Genomic DNA, 27,854 nt, shown 5'->3' on the forward strand with positions numbered 1-27,854 from the left:
TTGTTAAACTTAAAAGACTGGCACAACTCCGTGAGCAAGCAAGAACCAAGCTCATGTCATTCCGGCGTGCAGAATCACAAAGGAAGAAGAGGAAGAAAAGAGAGCAGTCCAGGAGATCCTTCTTTGCGAATCCTCACCATTTTACGAAGAAGCACTTTGAGCAAAGTAAGAATGGAGAGCTTAGTGTCCCACAGGAAGAGCTAAAGGACCATTTGAAGGAAACCTATTCGGACCAGCAACGCCAGGTACCAATGCCTAACATCGCAGGTTTGGTGAAGCCAACTCAACCAGGCGTGAAGTTTGAACTTACGCAACCAAAACTTGCTGAAGTTGAGAAGTTCATCAACAAAGCTGGATCGGCTTCTGCACCTGGCCCAAATGGAGTTCCATACAAAGTCTACAAGAAGTTTGGGGAGCTAAGGAAATTCCTGTGGAGGTTGCTGAGAGTTGTATGGAGGCAGGATGTGGTCCCTCTGTAATGGAGTACAGCGGAAGGCGTATACATCCCAAAGTAGGAATGCTCCAATACATTGAGCCAGTTCCGTCCTATTTTGGTGCTGAATGTAGAAGGAAAAATCATGTTTGGAATCATTTGTGCTTGAGAACGGTTTCGTCAATACATCTGTGCAAAAGGCTGGAATACCATGGTTCCCAGGGCGCAAAGGATCTGAGTGTTGTATGGTTCCATCTGGCAAATGCTTATGGTCCTGTTCCACATGCACTGATTGAGTTTGCCATGTGGCAATTCATGTGGATTCCTGAGAAGGTGAGAAGCTTCATCATGCAGTACTACAGCCTTTTCCGTATGCGGTTTTCAACAACACAGTACACAATCACATGGCAGAAGTTGGAATACCACTGGGCTGTGCAATTTCTCCAATCCTGTTTGTGCTAGCAATGGAACTGGAAGTCGTCATTAGAGCTGCGGAAAAAGCAGGACCAGGTGCAGAATTGGGAGGTGCAGAAGAACTACCACCAATACGAGCATTCATGGATGACCTTACCCTCATTAATCCAAGTACAGAGGCAGTTGAAGCAATTCTATGCAAGCTTCAGCAGTTGGAGTGGGGTAGGATGAAGTTTCTATCAATAATACAAACTTTTGTAGTGCAAGAAAATAATACAAACTATTGTAGTGCAAGAAATTGCTAAAGACGGTAAAAAGGGTCCATTTTGGCCACAAATTGACTATGTTTAATCCAAAAAATCCATCTTAAGGGATGGGGTATGAACGTTTGGACAGTATTTATTGTGGGACATTAGAGCACATCAGACATATCGAATTGCATTATGAATACGAAGAATGTCCTTTTGATATCAAATAATGTTGATGTTTTGAAATTCACAATGTAATACACATTTTATGACAAATGATTAAAAATAAGGTTTTATTTAGCTTGTCTAAATAGAACCAATTTACCCCAGCAGAGAATGCTTTGGTCCTTGCGTTGCCATAGCTGCCTTGATTTGTTTACGTTGCCAATCGTTGGTTTCCCCGTTCAGCCAATGGGCTTTCTTGGTTCAAGTGGAAAATTTGTGACGTTTGTTTGCCGTGTAAAATCGTCACAATTTGTTTGCTATTACTCGGAGAGGATCGGAAAAATTTCCCGCCCACCCAGCCCACGCTTGAAATTGTCTTTCAGGGCGGTTTATTTCCTTATATTATTTATTAATCATGTTATGATATCAATTCTGATAATATTGCCTAATAATTAGGCTAATATTATGCTAACTTATAGTATGTTATGTTAAATTAGCTTTCAGTGGTACTTACCGGGAAGTAGTGGCTAGGGGTAGGGTTTGCTCTCCGATTACTCCGGTCAGAATATATTGCCTAATTAGCTTTCAGTGGTAGGTTTACCGGGAAGTAGTGGCTAAGAGTGGTTTTGCTCTCCGATGTACTCTGGCCCTAATATATATTATGCACAGTTAATTAGCTTTCAGTGGTAGGTTTACCGGGAAGTCGTGGCTAAGAGTGGATTTGCTCTCCGATGTACTCTGGCCCTAATATATATTTTATACAGTTAATTGGCTTTCAGTAGTAGGTTTACTGGGAAGCAGTGGCTATGGGAAGCTTTACCCGGGTCCCAATATACATTTTATATATATTTCAGTATGCTAAGTTAGCCTTTAGTGGTATTTACTGAGAGGTTGTGGCTAAGGGTACTTACTCGGTCAATATCAATTATAGCATTTGGCATTTATGAAAACGTGAAATTAAGAAATTATTGATGGTATATCAGCTGGTATATGTATAAAGGAATAATAGTTGCGAATAAATGATCCTCTTTGAGGGCAGACAAGTCCTCACTATATTTTAGTTCATCTGATTATTCTCAGTCTAGGGGTAATTGATATTTTTGATATTTAACAGTATTCGAAGTAAACTTTATAAATCTGATGATTCATACTTAAAGTGTATGTAGGTGGGATGAAAGGCCGACGATCAATTGAAAATTTTGACCTTTCGTATTGAAGATATGGATTTTTTTCCCAAAACACCAAATAAAATTAGGTCTTTTTGGGAAAAAAAATCCATATCTTTAATATGAAAGGTCCAAATTTTCAAATGATCGTCGGCTTTTCCTCCCAGCTACAAACACTTTAAGAATATATCATTAGATTTATAAAATTTACTTCGAGGACTGTTATATATCAAAAATGTGAAAAATAGCAAATTTTAATAATTTGTCATAAAATTTGTATTATATCGTGAATTTCAAAATTTAAAATTATTTGATATCAGAAAGACATTCTTCGTATTCAGAATGCAATTCGATATGTCTGATGTGCTCTCATGTCCCACAAACAATACTGTCGAAACGCTCAAAACGCTCATTCAGACTTACGCGTTATGGAGAATTTATTAAAATAAATTTTCCATAACGCGTAAGTCATTTTTTTGGTTAAAACTGCAACAACAAAAATCACCAAAAAATATATATAAAAAAATGGCGTTTTCACCCATCAATCAAATGTGTTGAAGTGATGACTTTGTTCATATATATTAAATATGCATGTGTCGCGTGAACTGCACACCAAATATGAAGTTTCTGCTCTATTTTGTTATAAATAAATAGCTCGTTAAAATGGGACATTTTGGGGGTAAAAAAATGGTAAAATCACACAGTGGCGGATTGTAAAAACAAAAATTCATGTCGTTTATTCTAATTCATTTACATCTCTAACATGAACTAAATACTATAGTTATAAACATCTAAAAAAAGTAATTTATTTTCGCACATTTTGACACCTCATTTGTAGCAATTGATTAAATATTGATGTCACAGCGTACTTTTAAATAAATGTAACCCAAGATTTGAATGTTGCAAAAAATTGGATTGATTTTGTATACTGTATAATGGAGGGAAATCTGTGTAATGATATCCGAGTGTTTTTGTATTGTATCTAAGTGCAACTTTCAAATCTGGACCTCACTACATTAAATTGACCGATGTTTTATTGTTTTCTGGGCTATCGTATCAAATGAGGTGTCAAAATAAGGGGGGTTAATTACTTTTTTTTGAGATGTTTATAATGGTTCGTACTTGCCTTATAAGAACACAACCTTCTCTCTGTTCTGAGCTGTCACTTTCAACAAGAACATTATGTAATCTGGCAATCCTTTCTTTTGACGTGTATTTCAGTGATTGGGGGATATAAGATAACAGTTCCCCGTCTGGTGATTCGATTAAAGTTTCAAACTCCATTTTGATCCAAGCTTTGGTAGGGTCCCGAAGTGGTATCTATAGTGTACGAGAAAAGTAGAATGTAAATGAAAGCGAGTTGACGTTATGATGATAATGAGAGAGCTTGCGATTCCCGAACAACTTATCATACGCCCGTGCATCTATTCAAAATCACTCATGTGTCTGGAGTTTGAATAGACGCACGGGCGTGTGATACGTACGTTTGGAAATCGCAAACTCTCTAATAACGACGCATCATGATGCTGATGATGCCACATATAATAAGGATACATGTCATGATATAGGACCAAATTTTTTTTCGGGTTGAAAAAAGTATTGGGATCAAAAGGTTTTGATCAATTTAAAGAGGATTTGAAATGAAAAAGTAAAAAAGCAAATAAACAAACAATAAAAAAACAAACAACCAAAAAACAAAAACAAAAAAACAAAAAAAGGAAAAAAATCTGAAAAAACAAAACACACTCGGCCACTCAATTACTTTTGAATAAATTTTAAGGGGATTCGCCATGGAAATAAATAGTTAAAATAAATATAAAATTGATGTGAAATGAATGTTTGAACAATTTGAAGACTATTTTTTCTTCAAAATAATTAGTTTTAATGCTTTTTGAACTATATACATTTTTCTTATTCTTCCATGCAAACGATGTATAAACTACTAGATTAACAAATTACAATTGGCTCTTTCAAAATCGACACTTTGAAGTGTTCCACCCTTTTTCTCCCACTAATAATAAATCAACACCCGTCATGCCCGTTGATGTTCAACACTTTTTTCTCACTACTTCACAAATTACATTAGTAATTTCAAAACAGACATCTTTTCAAGTTTTCACTCCTTTAAGGATACGATATATGATTTACCGACAAGTGACTCATTTCGGAATGCGATCATGAATTTTGAAGAAAAAAAAGTTTCCACAGGCTTCGTTGGGATTCGAACCAGCGATTGGGAACTTCCTTTGATTACGCGTCTAGCGCTTTACCGCTCAGCCACGGTGGCAGATGAGTGGAGGAGTGTAATGATACATGATAAATCTCATAAGGCCATCTTTAGCCTTTTGTTTACTAAAAAAGACGCGTTTTGTAAAGATAGATTAGCCGTTTTATGCATAAAGAGCACGAACGTTTGGGAAAGGTTTCAAACAAATAATAAAGACACTGATGTGATGATGAAATTGCGTAAGTCGGGAAATATCAGCGTCGCAATGTTTTGTTTTGGTTTTAGGAATTTGACCTTAAAATTTACGATTTCATGACATTATCATTCGAAATCAACAAAAGATATTTCAACAGTATATGGCCTCATTCTTTCTCTAGAATGTTTTGTACATGTATGTGAAATAGCTTCAACAATGGTTCGCTGCATAATGGTAAAAACAGCCTTGACCTAAAAAAGGGCGAGAGGTACCATATTTACCGATTCAGGCTAAATTTAAAATTGATATAAAACGTTTGTTTTTTGATCGATTACAAAAATTAATTTTTGTCATATAAAGAAATTGTGTCTGGCGTGAATTACACTACAGTTTTTTATTCTTAGGGCTCTTTAACTTCTTCAAATAATTTTTTAAATGATGGAGTGAATCCCCTGGCCCTCTATAATTACGCACAAAAGATCGAGTCCCCTTAATACTCTTATTCCCTTTTTCAAAATCGACACTTTTTGCTGTTTTTCACACATTTTCTCTTTCTACCTTTATAAATTACATTCCCTCATTTCAAATCTTTAGTTTTTGTTTCTCTTTTGTTCAGAAACCAAAAATCATGGGATTAAAAAGTAGAGCAGATCTGGTCTGCAATCATAACACTATTATGCTGGGAGGACACAGTATAGGGTATATAACCAGAAGTATACAATAGTCTATTGTGCTAACATAATTATTATCATGATTGATATCGGAAATCTATCCCGCGGACGACAGTCGATGCTCTCTGTCGAAGGTGGCATACGAGTTCTAGGCCTAGAAATCATATACATGCGCGTATATTAAAGGATGGGGTGGGGTGGGGGCTTGGTTTGTTTGTATGAAACATAAACGATGCACGGAGATGATTTGATTATGAATTAGTTTATTATCCCCGGGGAGCACAACCCATACCTCTTTAAGAGGGGATTCCCCTCCCTATATAACCACCTCTTCCCTAAGTGACTCCTCCTCCCCCACATTCGATATCTTCATCTCGAGCTCTCCTCCCCCTTCTATTTCACTTCCAATGCTCTCTCCCATCTGTTTCTCTTTCTCCCGGCCCATACCCCTTGCCCTCCCCCCACACACACACCACACAATCTCTTCTCCCCTATATCTTCTACTTTTTGCAGTAAAAATTGCTTCAGTAAAAGTCATTAGGTTATTAGAGGTCGTATAATGGCCTTCCATCGATTCTGGTACATGGGATTAAGGACATGAATCTATTTTGTTTATAGCACCTATACAATTACAATAGTGGCCCTTTTGTAATGTCGAATACAAATATTTCGATGGTCTATATTTTTTCACAGGTGAAATAACCTAAGCTTATTCGATTTTGTAAACCACGTCTTTCAATGTAGATTACCATGCTCGATTTCTCTCCTCGTGAATATTGCACTGCGAAATTTAAACATTTCTTTTGTATACTTCGAGTAGGTAACTTCAAAGCAAATAATTTTTTTGTTCACACCACTTATAAGAAACTGAAACCAAAACCGAAACTGACTGACACAAATGTTCAGTTTTTAACAAAAGGTGGAAACAATGAGTTCGATATCTTATGATTCAAGTGGTTAGGCAGGACAATAGGAAACCACGTGACCAAAACCAAAACCAAAACTAAAACTAAACATTTGAAATGAGACATTGGCTCTGTCAAAAATGGCACTTTTGAAGTCTTAATAGCCTACGTATTTAACAAATTACATTGGTACTTTAAAAAAACGGCACTTTTTTAAAGTTTCAACACACACACACACCCCCCCCCCCACACACAAAGATGAATAAATGATGATGACGACGACGGAACGATCACTGATATAAATAATTACATAAATGTGACCGTACACCACGAATGAGCCGTAAATGTCCTCAATTGTATTCTGAGTTACAGTGTAAAATGGGCATGAAGGTCGTATTCCTAGGTACCTCAATTTGGTGCTATGTGTACCTCATTTAATGAGATACACGTAGCGCCAAATTGAAAAACCTATGAATATGACCTTCATGCCCATTTTACACTGTAACTCGGAATACAATTGAGGACATTTACGGCTCATTCGTGGTGTACGGTCACAAATAGTAATGGACACTAATTTTGGTCGTAAAAAATATTAAACTATAATATCGACGTAAAGGTTTTTAAACTTGCCTCTTCCGGGTATGGTTTTATGATGACATAGTTTAACGTTGGTTGTACCAAGGCAGATGAGCTGATCACAAAATTAACAATTGCAATGCGATATATTCTGTATAATAATTCCACACTGGACGAGATCCAGGAAACGCCCTGTCAAGAAATGAATGAACAACTACAAATAAATACATTTATATTAATTTGAAAGCTAAAATTTATGTTAAACATTTGTGTTAAACATTTTATGACCGACTATGTTACCATACATCCCGATTTTAAAAATCAAAATTTAAAAAAGACCGAATTTCCTGGGCGAATTTCGCATTTAAAGGTGGACGACTCGATTCCCCATCAAAATGCAGATTTTGGTATCAGGTGAAAGCTCATATTTTTCACATTAAGGGGGTACTACACCCCTGGCCAATTTTGTGCCTATTTTTGCAGTTTTCTCAAAAATTATAATGCATTGGTGACAAGTAAGATATGTATATTATAGGGACAAGGACTGCAACTACTGCACTGGAAATTTTATTTCAGCACATTCAACAGTTGTGGTGTTACAGTCAAAATGAGGGAAAACCAATATTTGATCAATAAATCAATAACTACTTGCCTTGAGTTGCTGAATTTTCAGTGCAGTAGTTGTAGTCCTTGCCCTATAATATACATATCTTACTTGTCACCAATGCGCTATAAATTTTGAGAAAAATGCAAAAATAGGCACAAAATTGGCCAGGCAGGGGTGTAGTACCCCCTTAACATTTTGAAATTAGGCGTTCCATATATTAATAATGGACTACGTTATATCGCTGCATTTATGTAGTAGGCCTATGTTTACAACCCCGGCTCACAACATGCCTCTATTTTTTTTCAAAATATCCCGACTTTACTTACAGTGAACATATTTGGGTCGGCGGATCTATCACGTAGCCGAACATTAGTTAAAAACAGGGTGGTTCGAAATTCTATGGATTCAGTTGTGTTGCTATAGCGCCATATTAGTTGGTCATCAATGTCCGTACAGTTGAAGAAAAATTCAAAGTGGTCTGGAAGAGATTAAGGCAATAATACTAATCAAAATAACTAAATTGTTAGATAAAAAAAAAATTTAAAAAAACCCTCCCACTTATGCAAAAATGGCTTTAATAAACGTTTGGTGGAATCCGTCAAGTGTTTCTTGGATATTTGACGTAATCTTAATTGCAGGAGCATGCAGTGCAGAAAGTGAGCATAGACTTTTCTCTTCTTTAAACACTGTTTGCCTTTATTTTTCAACACTAATTGGCCTTTCTAGATTTACACTGAAGTTTGCCCATACAGGCAACTTCTAGTCTTTACTTTCTGTTTGCTTTTTATACTTTCTCAGCTTGCATTACACACACTCTCTCTATCTGTAACAACGTATGACCAGAGCAGATGAGAATTTGTTCCAATGCATGGTTCGACCAACTGAATTATATATAGTTTATCAGCCACCTACGCTGATATTATTCCTCTCGAGTTAACCAACTCCCAATATCATATTGCATTATGTTGGGATACAATAATATTATATTGAAGTAATTTGTGATTTTAGCTTTGACAATCGTATCTATGCCACTTACTGATACAAAAACATTTCGGAAGTGCTCTTCCCCATCGACTGTGGATACCGTTTTTTTTTCAAACCTCATATTTTCATATTATGAAAACAAAAGATAAGATGTTGAAAAGAATACAATTGAAATTATACTTGTCAATGGAAAAGATAACCCCAGACTTAAAATAGTACTATTCTTTATGATGATTGAAATTATACAAGCATGACATGTGATCATGGTTTTTCACGTGTTAAAATGCACCAAACCTTGAAAAAGAATGACGTCATCTCTCCGTTGAACGTTGTTGCCGTATTGATTGGTTACGTTATAAACATTTCCTCGCTTGTAGTGCTCAAATAAACGTTTATGGATCATATCCCCATTACCACCCGGTCCCGTCAATGAAACGTTGATTGTCCTATTGAAAATTAAAAGTAAAGCAGTATATTGATACTGATAGCATAAAGATACATAACATAAATAAATAAAAACGGGTGATTGTATTACAAATCTGTAAAATGCGTTGGAAGCAGAATTTTAGACCGCCCATTATCATTGTGTAATGTATGCTTTACACAGAGAAGATGTAAAGAAAGGAGATAGATCCAGCTATCCTCAAACAAAATATGTGTGTTGCCGCTCATTCAAAAGCAATCACGCTATTTAGGTTTAACAATAAAATACAACAAAAGGGTGTGATACACAAGTTGCTGCTTACTAGTTTAAGGGAAAGGTCAGTGTCTGTATACCATCAATACTATGCATACCATGCATGCAGACCCTAACATCCAGTTTATTTCAAATAAAATATGACCGAAGTTCCATGGCAAATAATAATTTTGCACGCTTGGTTACTCTTTCAACCTCTACGATTTATGATACAGACTATTTTCAATTACCAAATATTTTTTATTAGGTTTGCAGGAAAATACATAAAACAATAATAGATAATCAAAAATCATCCCTTTTCTAACAAAATCCTAAAACACTCTCCTAAATAATTAATATATGTTCCAAAATGGGCGGATTTTTTTGGAATCTTTACAAAACTACATTTCTTTCTTATAGTATCCACGTGTGGTATCCCTTCAGAGCAACATCAGGTACTTAACACACACGTGTCATACTTTCAAGGGATTCTCTATAGAAATGGATATGGTTTCAATTCTGGAGTGAAAATTAATCAACCGTAGTCGGCAACACACATCACATCAAAGGCTACTTTCAAGTAGATGTGTAACTACTTGAGAATAAAGGACTATGAATAGGTGCGACAGGATTACCTACGGGATTATCTCAAGGATATAATTCCGTTCTCCTCCTTTCTTTACATCTTCTCTGGCTTTACACAATGATAGTTGTCAAACCTATTGAAAAGAATGACAATATACCAAAACCAAAATCAAATATTTAAAGCTGCCCATTGTTTTTAAATCAACTATACCTGAAATTGCTGTCGTCATTGAAGTATCGTCCAGCCCCTAAGATAGATGAAAATGGCCCATTTATGATGACATTCGAACAACTTCCAGTGTTCTCAGGCTCAATGTCACCGGTATCGACATTAACAGGTAGTTTATCTGGTTGTTTATCATATGGTTGGAAATCAACGACCCAGAATTCATCTACACCGATTGTGTCCTACAAATAGAGAAGAAAAGAATACAGTGATGAGTTTTTTTTAACTCACCATCCAGATTCTATCATTTCTATTATTTATATATTTATTTATTATTCATTAGATTTTTTTTGCTTTAATTTAGAAAAGTGCTCGTCAACCCGACAATAATTCTTACCCTAATGTTGATCTGAACATCACCATGAACACCCAATCCTAACCCTTATTTTAACCATATTACCAGTCTCTTTGAATTAAAAATCTTAATGGATAAACAAATTTATTAATTCATATTGATTGACATTAATCAAAAGAGAAAAATGTCAGTGTTACAATTAAGACAAAACGCAATTAACAAGAGTTGCCGACACGGGAATCGAACATCCTAACCTTCCGTAGACGTCATGACCACTAGATAATAATAAACACGGCTAAAACCGAATATATTAATTTAGGACAGTCAGGATGAACATATATTTATCAATTAATTACAAGTCATTCATTCCATTATCGTCACTTTAAACCGAACAACGAGATCATTCACACACACCATAGCACAACAGACACTGGAACACGAGCTCGAACGAATGATGCTTTTAAGCAGCCTTAATGTACGATCTTTTTCAGAATATACCGTTATTTTTTTCAAAACTGATTTTTTGGCATATTTGTCATACTTACACATGTTCCAACTTAAATCTATGAGCAAACTGTCAAATTTGCCCTATTTGTAGTAAAACGGGATGATTTTCTGTTGGTTTAATCATAATTTTCTAGATTATGATAATAAGTCTGAACGATCATAAAACGTAGTCTCCTACGAATTCAATTTGGTTACGCTCCCTCCACATGTGGAGGGAGCGTAACCAAACTGGCTAACTCTGAGGCCGCACTCGCCGTCTGCATCCAAAAAGTGCGAGATATTTCGAGTGATGGAGGTAAAGTTTATGATGTTGTTTCTTTGCAAATTTTCAATGTTTTTCGCGTCCAAAAGTATTGGGAACTTTCAAAATGATTGCATAATATCATTTTTGAAGAAAAAAAGAAAAATCTAAAAAGATCGTACATTAAGGCTTTAATCGCTACACTAGCATTTTTAAAGAATGAAATTGACTAGTGATCGTTAAGCTTCGTGAATCAGAAGGAATATACATGATGCAAGAGGAAACTAAATATAAATAAAAAAATCCTTTAAAAAAGGAATGGGCGCCCAATGCGAGCTGGACGGGAGATGATGATCAAATACGAGAGAAATGCTGGTCGATCCTTCATGTAATTATTTCGTGTAATCTAATCCTAACTCTAACCCTAATCCTAACCCTAACCCTAATCCTAATCCTAATCATAACCCTAATCCTAACCCTAACCCTAATCCTAACCCTAATCCTAACCCTAAACTAACCCTAACCTTAACCCTAACCCTTACCCTAATTTCGTGTAAAATTACATGAAGGAATAACCGAAATGCTTCATGGAATAAAGCTTTCGTGTCAATTTGCGATTATGTGGGGTGGGAGTTCTGGGGGCCTATTGTTGAATTTCGTTATGCAGGGCCTAGGGTATGTGATGGATAGTATAGAAGACACAAATAAGTAAGCTTCAAGGACTACCCAATGTTGGCCAGGCCAACGTGGTAAGTTCTAACATAATACCTACCAGATAGCAAGAAATCTTAATCGCAGACGATATCCCATCATGCATGCATTAGGACTTGATACTTATTCTGCATAAATTTAAGTTTACACCAACTGTACCTGAAGGTCACCTGAATCAATTTGCATTGTGGGATATGGTGCAATAATCCCCGTTTAGTTGGTGAATGTATTATTTTCATCTTCATTCATATTCACATTCATATCTATTAACATTCATCAAAAAGGTGACCCGTAGGTCAAATTACATAACATTACATAACAACAAACATTCATAACTTCTTTTAAGATTTAAGATTGCTATCTATCAAACCCCGGTAATACACATGATATAATAAAAACGACGGCTTACACTTCGTTTTTTATTAGAAATGTCGGATTTGTCACAAATACAGCATCTAAAGCCATTAATTTTTGCAAGGCATGTTACTTTATTTAAGTACATTACAATAGTGTACAAATCAGAATTTTGAAAAATATTGAGGGCGTCCTCCTCAGCAAATTATTTTACAATATGGCTTAATTAAAGGTTCATTCAGTGATCCCAGCGGAGGCGTAAAAAATTAAAATTGTTTATAAATTGCCTAAAAAGTGAAGAGTAAGTCATTAAAATTGTCATTAGGTATTTTTGAACTGAAAAATTTGGCAAAACAAAACAACAACAAAAAATGGGAAAAAAACCCGAGGAAAACAGTAGTATTGACAAAGTTCAATAACATGAAGCTAATTTCTCTACTTAAGTAGAGAAATTACAGATTCATGTAAAATGGTTTATTATGTTTTTTATACACGGCTTTTGGTTTTACCAGCAGCATCCTATGTATAGCACGAACAAAGGTGCATGCCTAAACCAGAATTTTGAGCTTGTCCGGTTGAGCAAATCACTAAATGGACCTTTAAAATCTCTTTTTAAATGAAAAAAAACCAACTATTGCCTGCACATCTATCTGCTAGAATTCGAATATAATTCTCTCCATGAAGCCAGGGTATTCTAGTATGAGATATCACTTGAGCAATGCACTTTCGGACGCAAAGGTCGTCGTAAAACTTACACACAATAATATGAATAACACTTGTTTTAAAACCAAATGGTAGTACAGAAAAAATAATCTTAAATGTGCATTCAACCATTACAGTCCGGCTGCAAACCATTGTTTTATTCAGTTATTTTTTCTTCGCTGACCATTAAGTATTATTTATTCTATAGGTGTACAAAATGAGATTATGGGAGAGTAGAATTGTCACGTTCAACGTTTAGACATGGTTAAATTTAGAACTGCTGAAAGTTTCTTAAACCCATACCAAACTGTTCCTCTGGTAAATTCAGAAAATATATACTTTGACCCACCTCCAACTTATCGAAATCAAAAGGGGTCAAATAAAATAAAATATTCAGATTTTGTTGAAATGGCACTTTTAACATAATCTTAAAAAGAATAGTTATAACCACTTGTAACAACTTGTTATACCTGGACAATGCTGGATAACCATTCAGGGAAATACAAGTAGGTCAACAACAACATGACTGTTTTGCTATTACATAGGCAACAAGTCATTCAAAGTGGTTCAAACTATTCCTTTTTTGTTGACACAGAAAGAACTATTTGAGACCATTTTCACCCCAATTGGAGCATTTTTCTATTTTAACCCCTGTGGAGTTCCCTATTTAACCTTCGATATATTTGGTCATAGGACTTGTGAAACTGAATCCCAATGACGAGAGGAATAATTTTACATAGGTTTGGACAAAATTGGCCAAAGATTTTAATTTTGACTCCTGTATAAACTTTGACCTTAGTTATCTCGAATTACCCAGGGGTGACAATTTTACAACTCTCGGAATCTGATTTTGTACAACCTATAGAACAATAATCAACAAACAAAACTAACTGGCAAAACCAATTTGCCTTGGTCTGCGACCGCACTATTATAGACAATATGCTATTCAGGAATTGTCAGATCCGGATTTGAATAATTCTGGCCATTACACTCATCACTCAGAACGCTACTGACCGCCGTATTTTGTTATGCGGTAGTAGTGGAAGGCGGTCGATATATGTGATGCAAAACAAAATTCGGAAATATTGATTTTGAGATATAGCCAAAAAAAAAGGAAATATTTCCTCTTGTTTTGGAAACTCTTTTTAAACCAGTTTCAAAGATATGAGCAGTTAATATTGCTCATATCTTTGAAACTGGTTGTTCAATATCAATGGGGTTTTCTGCAAACTCCATTTTGTAAATGCGTTTTACTTCTATAAGAAACACTCTTTGCTTTGAAATTAATTTTTTTTCGGTCAAATTCTTCCAGTAATGTCGGATAAAACCATAGTGATTGAATACACCTTAAAAACCCACAAAATCTTGGTATTAAAATTAGGTATACAATTTTTATAAAAAGTATAAAAAGTTTTTTTATGGGCTTAACTTTCCAGCGTGTCAAATTCATTTTTATATTTCGCTAAGGAGGTGAAAATTACAATAAAATTCCACCAAAATCTGACAAATATGAAAAAAAAAATCTCCAAAACACACAAAGAAAGATTTTCCCAACTATATGGTACATCGTACGGGTCTATATATAGTTTTGTCAGAATTTCCGTTTGATATCACCATTTTTTACTTCCGGCTGCCAAACAACTTAGTACTTAATTTATTGAAAAATTGGCAGTCGGAAGTAAAAAATGGTGCAATCAAAATCTGACAAAACTTAAATAATATAAGAAGTTGAAAAAAACCTTCATTAGCGAACTATACTACTTTGAAAAGCGCAAAAATGACCCCCAAAATTGTTATGGTGCCAAGTACAGGCCTGTCAAACTCGAAAACAATTTATTACACAAGACTAAAATTAATTTCACGTCTTAAATTTCACACCAGGATTAAAAAATACAGTATTGTCCGATATTTACTGAATAAATGGCCGAGAAAATTACGACAGGTTCCAGTGCCTAATTAAATGACTGAGAGAGCGTTGGTGCAGTATAAAAATAGCTCCTTTAATGTATGAGTCACTATAATCAGCAGTCCAAGAGAACGCCAAATATGGATCAGGAGTATTACATAATAATACCCTGCTATGACAATAGCTGCACTAGCTTAATCGTATAATCTCCTTATGTGGTTAGCATGGCTGGGCCAGGAAAATCCACAAGGTCAGCCAATGTATGTACATGTATTCGGTACATGTTCCATATCTTTTACAATGGGTGATAAATTTCTGTTTTGTTTTATTTCAAAACGCAACATTCGATATTCTAAAGCTTGGTCCAAATCCAAGAGAAGAACCAACTCTAGTAATTTATGTGGTTTCAAATTATATCGGCCGTTGCCTTTTTGATAGAAATGGTGTTTGTTGATGTGCACAGTTTCCCATTAGATCATAACATGCTGTTGTACATCCAAGGTCAAAGGTCTTTTAATCCATATTTGGCGTTGTTCTGGGACTGATCAGGGTGGACCCAGGTTTTGAAGTGGGAGCACTCATTAAAAAGTATTCCGGGGTGAATGCGACTCTATTGTCCATTCTAGTTGAGCCCTCGGAGTAGTAAAAAATTCTCTTTCTTTAGAGGGGGAGGGGGCAGGTGGGATCCGCCCTTGCCTGCAATACTTTGACCGTGGAATATAACAAACAATGCGGTCCAAGTTCAAAATATTTAGGTACTCAGGGAAAAAACCAATAAAAGGGTAAAAAACGATAAGACTAAGACAATGCTGAATCACAGGCAACTTATTTTCTCATTGTTTGGTTTTGAGAACAAGGAGAATGAAAATAATACCATGGAATATAAGATTTCATAAGATTATTTTCTTTTCATGACATCATAAAGTGCTCCACTATACGCAGTAGCCACGGGCGCTTGAAGTAGTTCTATATAGTCAGTTACCATGGACAGTTTGTATTGGGACTGCGAGCCGTATAAATAATTATAATAACATAATGAACAAAATAACTAAAATAATTAAAAGTAAATAAATATCAAGATTTCATCCAAACACAAAGTATAGTATTCCATATTTCGGAATTTCAGATGGCTTCCATCTTTCAGTGAAAGTGACTCCAGCAGTTTGAACCTCCCGATTGAACCTGGCGCCCCTCTCGTTGATGAAAGATGGGAGTGCCATCTAAAAATTCCGAGGTTGTTTTTCTTTGGATCAACATTTAAAAACTTCTACCAACAGAGTTGGACTTTCTTGAACAAACTTAATAAGAAAATAAGTAAATACATAAATAAATATATAAATAAAGAGAGATTACCAAATAAATTGAAACATAGATAAGTAGATAAATAATTGAAAAGAAAGGATCAAGAAAGAAGGAGGAAATAAGAGAAAAAGAAGAAAAATGAGTAAGAAATAAAATAAAATGGGCGATTCCACGGGTCTTCGCATTACATTCTATGTCATCATTTCCTATCCTGTCATAATGTGTGTAGTGCACGGTTGTTTGATGGCATGTAGAACTGTATTCAGTTGTAAGCAAAGTTGAACACTGATGGCGCTATTTATCTTAAATCTTGTTTGAATCTTTACAAGGGGTAGAACACTTGAACAATTGCATTAAAATATCATAAAATGAGTAACATATAGCATGGGTTGAAAAATATTTATATATTTGTAAATATCACCCTCAATTTGCACACAAATATACAGTCCAGTTTATAGACGAATCCAATTTCACGTATTCCTACACCTCAATGGCAGCCATAGCCGCGACGGGAACCCAGCTATCTCACCTAAAATGTGAAATGATGCGGTCTTGAAGGGTATTTTAAACTGCATTCTATCACCCGTGTTACACGTAGACAAAAGAATGATGACAGTTTACAACACAAAAGAATCGAACATCGAATCTTAAGCGGGTTTAATCCACCCAGTTGGGCACTCACAACACCTGTTTGGTGCATGCGGGGACCCTATAATGGCCGACCAAATCCTGACCATGACTTAGCTCGTTGGATTCGTCTATAGAATAAAACTAGTTAAAAATATATGTGTCTATTAGTGTTAATACCTGTTGGTAATGTAATGGTCTAGACTTGAAAATTATGTAATGTTTTGTAAGAAGCATTTAATAAATGATAAATTCAAAAAACCGTGCGTGGTTATTAAAAAGGATAAACCCTTGTCAGACTGGTTTACTAACCCGGGTATTCCATATTAGATTCCCCGGTGCACAAAAACGCCCAATAAGCGACCAAATGACTCGGACAAATCCGTAAGTGGTATAAGGACAATCCCTTACGCTCGCTTTAGCCAAAATGTTTCTTTTGACATACCAACCTTACCCGGGGGTTCACGATCAAACTTCGATATTTGTATTACTGTACATGAGTGATTTCCTCAATTTATTAGCCAAAATATCAGATGAAATTTTTAAAGCAAAATTTTGGCAAATTAATGCAGGGCGCACTTACTTTATGTTATATTGATGTATGGATAATATCGGTACATATTTTGGTATCACTGGATAGAGGAAGACGCACATTGATGTACAATTATTCCAAATAAAACAGCAGGGTTAAGAAAGGGAAGGGTTTGTATATCACCTCCTTAGGAGGAAAGCGTCATCAAAAATACCTCATGAAAGTTTAAGGGCTAATTCATAAACGTTGTTGATAGCAATAAAACATCCGGGCAAGACAATTTCATGGTTTCAATATAAATTTCATTGAAGTAGAAGAGCTTTGAGAAACAGTCCGGTTACTTTTGGTAGGTAATGGTTACTCTATGACAGTTTTTCTGCGATGTTCGGTACACATTTAAGTATCGTCATGATACCCACAGTTGTGACGTAACTTCAGTAGCTTATCAGAACGGCAATTGCCGATATCTGATCGATAAGTCACTACAAATCCTAGCGTCAAATCACAATCAATTGACTTGAACTTCAGGCGACTTTATCGCTATGTCGCTAGCAATGACTGAACGCTGATAGAGATTGTGAAAACTCTACCAGCGTTTATTTACACGCTGCGGCTGCTAGCATGATATGCCTTAACGCGATTCACCAATCATGAGCAGCAACCGTAGCAACAAAACCGTCGCCATCTACACTCTACAATCACTATAATACAAATGGGCGGTTTATATTTATCTGGGACCCGCCAGTATGAGAAAACCTCAAGGAATTCTACTATCCTATCCAATTAACAAGCAAAGTTACTCCATGCGCCTAATTAATCGTCTTCCTCTCTTTGTTAGAGCAAGTAAAAATTAACTACAGCTCTTTTTTATGCAGTTTACAGAATGTCTATCAAAAATCTATTAATAAATCTAGTCCAAAATATAGTACGTAACCCTTACTTTAACTAACACTCTACCCATCTGAAATTTGAAAATACGCATTTCTTGGCCACGTCCACTTGGATGTGGAATCGCCCAAATAAATTATAATCATAATAATAAAATAAATGAAAAGAATACCTCTAAAACAATCTGGAGGTTGGCTGCAGTATCAACAATGCCAAAGTCGGACACATAGGCCTGTCCCATGTCCCGGAAGAGGACATCTTTTGTCTTGTCCGTGACAGGTTCTCCTAGTTGGATTCCATTAGCGAATAATGGAATGGATATGAAGTTGAACAGAAAAACGAGAACTGAAAACATAATGAAAGTGGCGGAAGTAGCTAGCGACACCTGAAAGAAAATGACAAGATCTTCATTGGTTACTTGAATCGCGAAATCGAGGGAGAAACAGAATCACGTATACTAGTTCTGCAGAAGCCTATTGTTTTTTTTACTAATTAAATGGTTTTGCTAGTTTTTTGTAGCCTTGGCAGATATTGTATAAAGAGTAGCGAACGACACCACTTGCAGATGTTGAATGTACATAATATGCAAAATATGGGCAGCAAAGAAAAGAGCTTTTTTATTTTGGGCCGAATTTACATTTATATGGAATACAATGGAGAGTATACCCGTTGAGGGCGCTATAACCCCCATTTGCATATCCTACTTTATACAGGGTTGAAAAGAAATACCCCCTTGAAATTACAAATATTTCTTTGCATAACTTGACGTACATTTCGTTGACTTGAAAAATTCAAAAAGCTGTGTATAAGGGAATAATTTTGTTACCCTCCCAAAGTTGTCCCATTTCCAAAAACAATTTCTTTGGTCAAATATAATCACATTTTTCAAAAATGATGCTTTCAGAAGAAAGTGTACTTTTCAACATCCTATCATTTAATGTACAAAACGTTTTCGATATCATTATTATGATTGATTTAATTGCTTTCTTTTCTTTTACCTTTCTCTTTCTGATCCCTCAGTTACCCATGTAACCATCATGAAATACAAAACAATGATTCGTTGAAATTAATTACACGAATGAGGATTTGTTTGAAGTTTTTAATCCGCAGTTGTTTCAAAATGATAAAATCGCCAGGGAGGGTAAATCTGGTCTCCATGTATACACTTGACCAAAAGGGTTAACATTTACCTGTAAATGTGTAGGATGAACCATTTTGCATCTTAAAGTGATCTAAATGATGGATATCTTGGATATAGGTGTAACAATCATAATGTGGCCACCAGAGTTAAGAGGTGGGGCGGGAGGTTGGGATGCCTACATCCAATCTCTGTCTACCATTTACAAGTAAATTTCATCGCTTGCCAACGAAAAAACTAAGCACCACACTTTATTTCTCCTACTATAGTGATTGTACCATTTTTGAAACACCTGCTGAATAAAAACTTCAAAGAAAACTCAAGTCATGTCCTAATTCATGTCAATAAATCATTGTTTTATACTGAAAGATGATTGCATGGGTGACTGAGGTATTGGACATATAAAATTAAAGAAAACAAACAAACAAACAATTAAATCAATAAAAGACATTGATTACGTTAATATCAAGAACCCTTTTTTTGTACATAACATACGAGGGTCATTCAAAAAGTTCTACCAACATCACCACATCTGTTATCTGAGGTGCTAGTCAATTGAAATTACCCATGATTATACCCTTAAATCTAGGCTTCAAAATATAAGTTATTTGATGAAAATGTGATTTTTGGTTATTAGGATATGTCGGTTGAAGCGAATACAGATTTGGTACGTCGGAAATGGTTAAAAACCGAAGCCAACAGTTTAGTAAGCATTATATTGTAGCTTTGGATAATGTCCATAAAATATTTTCAAGATGTACTTGGCCAACTGCTTACTCAGGATAAATATTTTGACCATATTTGAGCTCCCTGACATACTTTGGGATTTCAAAACAAAATGAAACCGGTTTCATACGAGAAGACATCAAAGGGTTCAACAGACACACCAATGTTAGTGAAATTTTCCTGATTTTGACTAGACCATGTTTAAGGGTAATTCATAATTTCGTCCTATTTAAACAAGGGATGCATCTTAACGTGGAAATAAGATGAACAATTTGTTAATGATTACAAAATACAAAAACTGTGCATAAGACTTATTTGATTTTAACTTATGAACCAATTAACATGACTTGAACCAACAAGTCTTGAACCAATCGAAGTCAACAACCTATGGATAAGGGTCGATACGAGGGCTATTCTGAACATGTATCGGTTTTGTTGTGCAAAATTCACAATACCCAGGAAAACTGTATCTGCAAGCATTAAATATTGATTAAATTATTTTAACCAAAATAAAGCAATTTAATCATTTTCAGAAATAAATTTGTAATGATTTCCACATAGATGTTGGCGGCCTTTTAAATAAAAACTAGCCTTTCTTTTCTGACCGTTTCCGATGTACCAAATCTGTATTCACTTAAACCAACACATCTTAACAACCAAAAATCGCAATTTAATCAAATAACTTTCATTTTGTAGCCAAGATTTAAGAGTAAAACCATGGGTAATTTCAATATCTTGGCACGTAAGATAACAGATGTGATGATGGAGGTAGAACTTTTTGAATGACCCTCGTATATAGGACGTTGAAAAGTGCAACTTTTTTGAAAGCATAATTTTTGGAAAATGCGATTGTTTTTGACCAACGAAAAATGATTTTGAGAAGGAAGAACTTTGGGAAAGTAGAAAAATGTTTCCTCTATTCACAGGTTTTTACAAAGCAAAAAGCATTGAATCGTCAATTGCTCATTTTGCATGGCACACGGCCCTTTTAATTTTGTGACTCCCAAAGGACAGCGCCTCCAAGAGGAAACAGTGGATATGCATACCGTAAAAATCGATAATAGGCATATGTGCCTATTAACGAGTTGCTCGGAATTCACAAATAGTGTTACAGATATTTTTAATAAAAAAATATTAGGCCTATTGCTCAATTGTTGGCCGTATGGTATCATAAATAAGAGATTTGGTAACATTTTGTTAATATTTGAAACATGACAATTGACCCACAAGGAATGGGTTGAGGGGCATTTACTAAATACCAACCGATATGTCTTGTATACCATATTCCAGCCCATGGCTATGTATTATTTCTGGTGCTATGGCAACGGAGTTAGACCTGTGATTAGCAGAACACGGCAACAAATAGAACTCAAAAACGAAATGACCGAGGGCAAACAATGCAGCAAGTGAATCAAGATATTTACGTCAATTTGCATTTCATTCGGACCTTGTGATGTTGAGTTGCAGTTGTTCCCGTGTTTAGTCAATCAGAGGCCTAGCTCCGCTACCTTGGCAACCAGAGAGTGATTATACACGTTTTTCTAAACATGACGGCTGACATTTGTTAAAGTTGTGAAGAACGATGTTAAAATGACCAAACATCCTCAATCCTCTCCTAAAACTAATAATCGATGTTGTTTTTGATATGATATTAGAGAGCTTGGGATTTCCAAACGTCCTCAATCCTCTCCTAAAACTAATAATCGATGTTGTTTTTGATATGATATCATGATGTTAGAGAGCTTGGGATTTCCAAACGTACGTATCATACGCCCGTCCATCTATTCAAAATCACTTATGTGACGGCATTTTGAATAGATGCTGGGGCGTATGATACGAACGTTTGGAAATCACAAGCTCTCTATTGCTTTAGCACAGGCCGATCGGTGCCAACTAGAGTACCAACTATCCAGGGCCAACTATATATATATGGATATAGGCCTATATAATGCCTACACAAGTTCCTACAATTAAACCATCGCGCCCACATCATATAATGTTTTTAAAATTACAAAATTAAACGTAACAACAACAACTACGACCTGGTATTGAAGTGAAGATATAAAATAAACTTACATGAGATGAATTAAATTAACCTCTGACGATCGCCGACTGCAGTGGTTATCATCAGGTGAGACTAATCTTGTTACAGAACTGTGTAACCGACTGTCTCTGCTGGAATGAAATGGCGTGCAGATACCAACAATCGCATAAGTTCCCTGACAACCATAGAGCGGGAATTACGAACAAAGGTTTGCTTGCATATTGCACCTGTTTGTCGTATCGTATTCCATTCAGATCTGATGATAGTCAATGAACTGAAAAAAGTTTTGAATAGTTTTAAAAAAGCACCAGAGGTGACACTAAATTCACGGTTTTTCTATTGGCAAATTCCGCTGGTTTGCGAGCTAGAAAGTGCGGCAAGCTATCCACCGGCTATGAAACATTCATTCTTGACGCTTGATTGATAAAGCTTGTGTTAGGCTTAAACGCAACTTAAAAAATGTTGGAGTTAGATATTTTAATAAAATATTCCATTTTCTAATGAAAAGAAAAACAAATCTGAAGTAAAGAAAAACATGGATATTTTGCACTCAATAGCGCCATCTATAATTTGATTTCATATTTTCCTGAGAAAATGGAATGTTTTTTCAAAAATCTAACTCCAACATTTTTGCTTATTATCTTTGATTCAAAAATGAATTAGGTTTCGTTGTGTACCTGGCCACGAAATCTGACACCTAAATAGCTAAGATGGTCGCCATTAAATATGCAAATTAGGTAATTGGTGTATTTTTTGCTTTTATTCAACCCAGGTGTCCATGATATCGGATATGAAGTGTCTAGCATTTTTAACAAAGAAAGTGCTTTTGGTGGAAAATTTCCCTTAGAATGACCTTGAAAATTTAGCCATTTGGAATGTGTTTAGTATCAATCTCGACTGAAATTGAGTCATTCACCAGATTTCGTTGATTATAACAAAAATTCATCCACAATTAAACAGTTAAATAACATATCCAGCACATTTCATATCTGTCTACCTCACCTCTGTTTCTGATAATAGTCTTGAAGGCCATCACAAAATGTAATGAATATGCAATTTAATGCAAATGAGGAAAATATCTGTTGCCAACTTGGTAACATTGTACACTCACAGCCCAACTTAGTCACATCATAGCACCCAGTTTGTGTTCGTGGTCTTGAAATATTGCAATTAAAAATACCAATAAACCCAGTTCTAGTAGAAACAATCTTTACATTTATAAAGCTATACCGATATGGGCGAATGTTAGACTGTTAGAACCAAGATACAGTGCACCCAATTTAAGTGTAAATTCCTTGTTATACCGCTATGGCGAAAAAATACGCCATACAAATAACAATTGGACACTAGCTGATTAGATATTGTCAACTCCATATTTCATACTCCTTGGAACTATAACTATACTCATTCGTTCAGTGACCTACAACGGTCTTTTGAGGGATGAAACGTCATCTGATAACAATAGTATTGTGCAGTCAATATCGATCATTGCAAGATCAACTGGTTCACGCTATCTGAGTTCGGAACCCATGATCAAAATGATCGCAACACAAAGTCAATGGGTTGCTAAGAGATGTGCAAACCAAACAGTAACCACTGTCTGTCCAATTAATTTAGATACCCGGTTTTTATTACTTATCTATTAAATGTTTTCGAAAAAAAAGTCATGAAAGAAAAGTTGTTAGTGACTTTTAGACCTAAGAAGTTTTTCTTGTTCCAAAGATATTTGGTAACATTAAAACCAAAGATATATTGAAAGTTGAGCAAACTCACGGCAAATTTGAAAATGATCCGTGAAAGGTTAGGTGCCATTTACCAAATACGTACAGAGGCCTTGCATGTGACGTATCATCTCGTAAATATGGCGGACTACTCAAATGCATTCAACAAAAGCATGATTGCAATCTACCGTGACAGTTCTCACACACATAACCCTGCACTACGATCAAATAGGTTGATGACAACATTTGATTGAATGGACTACACTCCGCCATAACTACGGTGAAGGACACCAGTTCAAATCCTTTGTTTGGAGCCAATCAATAATTTCATGCAGGGCCTCTATTTGGACTGTTCGATTATTATACTTCGAAGGTAGAAATCTATGGATATGGCAGTCAAATTAGGAACACCATTTTCGATCAATAGAGGTTGTGCATGAAACTGGGAAATGGACTTTCCTTTCAAAAGTTTTTAATCATTAGGAATAATTGTATGGTCCCGTTTTATTGTCGAAATGTAGTCAAAATTGAATAAAAGTCGACATGAAGAAAAACATTTTCAACATGTTACCAAAAGATCTTGTTAGGTCCGAGGTCCACCAGAACATTTTCTTTCATGCCTTTTTTCTAACCCATATATTCTTTCAAATAAATAATAAAAACCGAGTCTCTAAGTTAATTGGACAGACAGTAGGGTATTTTAATACTTCAGTTAAAAAGTATTTACTACGACGGAGAATAAAAACTAAGTAAACATAAATGCATGTATGGTCCGTCAGAAGTATGGCAATAATGATATGGTAAACCAGGGAAGTTTAATGAATTATAAGAAATTGCAGTGGCGAGTCACGATTCAAGTGCATGTATCCGAGCTCGTTTACTTAAAGCCATATTGTAACATTTCCATAAAAATAGATCAGTATTCTTTCCATAAAATGTTATCTTTTACTGTAAGATATGTCCCCTTTTAATTTTGAGCCGAACAACTGAGGTAAAGCAAATAAAAAAATTCTTCTTCTTCTTCTTCTTCTTCTTCTTCTGCTTCTTCTTCTTCTTCTTCTTCTTCTTCTTCTTCTTCTTCTTCTCCTTCTTCTTTCTTCTTCTTATTATTATTAATGTTATTATTATTATTATTATTATTATTATTATTATTATTTTTATTATTATTATTATTATTATTATCATTATTATTATTATTATTATTATTATTATTATTATTGGACCAAATGCTCGGGGCTGCCCAGTTGCTCAATTTCTTTGTAAATGAACTATTAACCACTGGTGTGTCTATGGATCTCTAATGGAGGGGAGAGCTTTGACCATTCTATTCTACAATAAGTATTTGCATCAACAAATATTTTGACAATGTACTGTATTAAAGGAGTATTTCGTGATCCTAGCATCCTCTATTTATGTCATTTTTCATTAGATATCCACGAAAAAAACCTATTCCCAAAATTTCAGTTTATTCCGATTTTGCGTTCGAGAGTTATGTATGGTGCACCAGAACGAAATTCAAATTTCATGATATCTTATCTGCAATTGAATTAATCTGCAAGAAATATTTTGTACATAAACATTATGTAGCCAGAGGTTTCCAGTGATATAAAAATCTCAACTTTTATTGAGAAAAATGGGGGGATGAGGCTGTGGATCACGAAATGCCCTTTTAAATAATTGAAATAACAAATAATGACAAACGACCCTCTTTTACTTTTCGAACGTATTTAATTCAAAATAAATAAATAAAATGCAAATACACACAAAATACATTTTAAAATATTTGAAAACATGAATACAGTTATATGAGCTATATTGGACACACCTTTTTATCAATATAATTTTATAATACATGGCAGGTATATATTAATTTGGTAATATATACATATATTACATATTACATCGTTGAACAAATATATACATAGCAATGCGAATAAAATACATGATACAATTTCATATGAAACACAAGGTTTTTACTTTTCAAAATATTTGTAACTGAGTTTGTTTACAAACAACCAGTGCGAAAAAACGGTCTGCTTTTCTTATAAATTAATTGAAATAAATAATCAAATAGACGATCATTCATTTCAATATTACCGATTGGATACAACCACATCCCATAAAGGGGTCTCATACATGTAGCACTCTTTTTCAGGTTAGCCCCTGTCGAAAAGTCAACATGACCTAATCAACTATTATGTGTGAGAAATGATAAGGGTCAGTATCTAGCCAATGTTGTTTGTTAACGGACTTTAAACCGTAAACCGATGTTTGTCACCATATGCAGCTTACGGAAAATGATGGTTTGGTTTGTTATACCACGGATCCTGTATTTGAAGAGCTTATTTCCAAACCGTGTTAAGTCCACTATCCCATGTTTCTGATTTCCCTGTGTGATATTGCAATGTGTTGTAATGCTAGGTATTATAATTTCAGTTGGATGCACAATTACAAAGCAAACAGTGGATGGACGCACAGTAACAATACTGTGTGAGGCTTTTGTCTCCCAAATAAGGGGCTGTGCAATAATTATGAGCCCGGGGGGAGGGTAAAATGGGGGGGGGGGAGAAATTTTTGGCGAGCCGAAAGGGGGGCAAGCAATTTTGGCAAGCCGAGAGGGGGGGGCAAGCGATTTTTGGCACGCATTCACGGGGTGCCTTTTTAATAAAACGCTCTAAAAGGCTTAGGAAAACGGTACGGAAACGCTTAAATATGCAAATTTTCCTGCTCGCTACGCTCGCAACATACATCTAGACCATTTAAAGTTTGGAATTGGGATCCCAAAAATTTGGCATGTTCAAGGGGGGGGGGGGGCAAAGAATTTTGGCAGGCCGAGAGGGGGGGGGGGGGATTTTTGGGGCAAGCGATTTTTGGCGGGCCGTTCGGAAATTTTACCCCCGGGGGCTGATAATTATTGCACAGCCCTAAGACCAATAGTCTGCATATTGTTATGCAGCATTGTTATGGTAAATAATAGCTTGTTGATGGTACAACTCATTGTTGATAATGTCAAACTTGTCAAAGTAATTATGATTGTATCTCACATGTAAATGAGACACATGGGGTTGTGCACTTAACACGGTTTGGAAATAAGCTCTTCATTGAATGCAAAGTTTGGTATCAATCAAAATATTCCGGAAGAAAGACTTCAGCGAGCGAAACTGGGATTTAATCTGCACATAGTCTTTGGATGAATATTGCAAACCATGAGACATACATTTTAAGTGTACTTCGGTTATATTTATAAATATTCTTTTATCACGTGACTCATGGGCACGACATGTAGATAAACATCACCAAATTTATGTATTAATTGAATAGCCCAATTATTACACAATCATGGGGGATTCCGAATTTGTAATATGTTATCAAAAACAACATTTTGAAATTATTTGACGACGGAAAAAATATTCAACGACGGAAACGTTTACAATTTAATCACAAAGTTGAACAAAATAGACAATTTTGCTGCACAGTAGTCTCGTGTTGTTCCGCTTTTGCATTCAAATGTATAGGAAGACCATCCGCTATGTAGAAGGTCACTTACTATCTACAAGCTGTTATGGCAGCACGGAGGTGGTCACGTGCGTATTTATAAAAACGCATTTATAAATATATAACCGAAGTACACTGATTTTGGAAATGCCAAAAAATGATTAATGTGAGTACGATGTGTAATGAAAACAGTAACAGTGGGGAAAATTGTGGACCAAATCAAAGTGTAACATTAAATCAAAGTGTTAAAAATCAAAACATTAAATCGTGAATCTCTGGACTAAAACCATGTGGATAACTATTGTCTATGTATGCATAAGAAATTTGTTTCTGACATTTCTCTTTAATGAAAATACATATTTTCACTAATTTGCCCCAAAAATCTTACTTGATATAAAAGTTTGTAAACAAAACGCAATGGCATGTACTGACCCATGGTATTTCTGACGCACGATAGTTGGTGTAGGTGATGTTTTCTTTTCAACAGAGGCTAAAAAGTTCGCTATGAGACTCCATGACCTCGATACTATTCCTGTTAAATATGTGGAAATACTCCAATACAAAATTACAAATGCAAAACTATCTA

At 35.3% G+C, this 27,854-nt stretch overlaps 1 protein-coding gene across 1 annotated transcript in view; it reads right to left on the reverse strand.

The window, feature by feature from the left end:
- The window catches only part of LOC140160945 (uncharacterized), a 60,867-nt gene extending 38,692 nt beyond the window's left edge, over positions 1–22,175 (reverse strand). The window contains exons 1-7 of the mRNA XM_072184294.1: positions 22,085–22,175; positions 18,317–18,529; positions 10,065–10,261; positions 8,887–9,038; positions 7,935–8,086; positions 7,056–7,193; positions 3,553–3,746 (exon numbers count right to left, since the gene is read on the reverse strand). Coding sequence (XP_072040395.1) covers positions 3,553–3,746; positions 7,056–7,193; positions 7,935–8,086; positions 8,887–9,038; positions 10,065–10,261; positions 18,317–18,499 — 1,016 coding nt within the window. The 5' untranslated portion in view covers positions 18,500–18,529; positions 22,085–22,175. The remainder of the gene's footprint in view (positions 1–3,552; positions 3,747–7,055; positions 7,194–7,934; positions 8,087–8,886; positions 9,039–10,064; positions 10,262–18,316; positions 18,530–22,084) is intronic.
- Between the last annotated feature and the right edge of the window lie 5,679 nt (positions 22,176–27,854).

Source organism: Amphiura filiformis, chromosome 9, assembly GCF_039555335.1.
Source record: "Amphiura filiformis chromosome 9, Afil_fr2py, whole genome shotgun sequence".
Classification (NCBI taxonomy): domain Eukaryota; kingdom Metazoa; phylum Echinodermata; class Ophiuroidea; order Amphilepidida; family Amphiuridae; genus Amphiura; species Amphiura filiformis.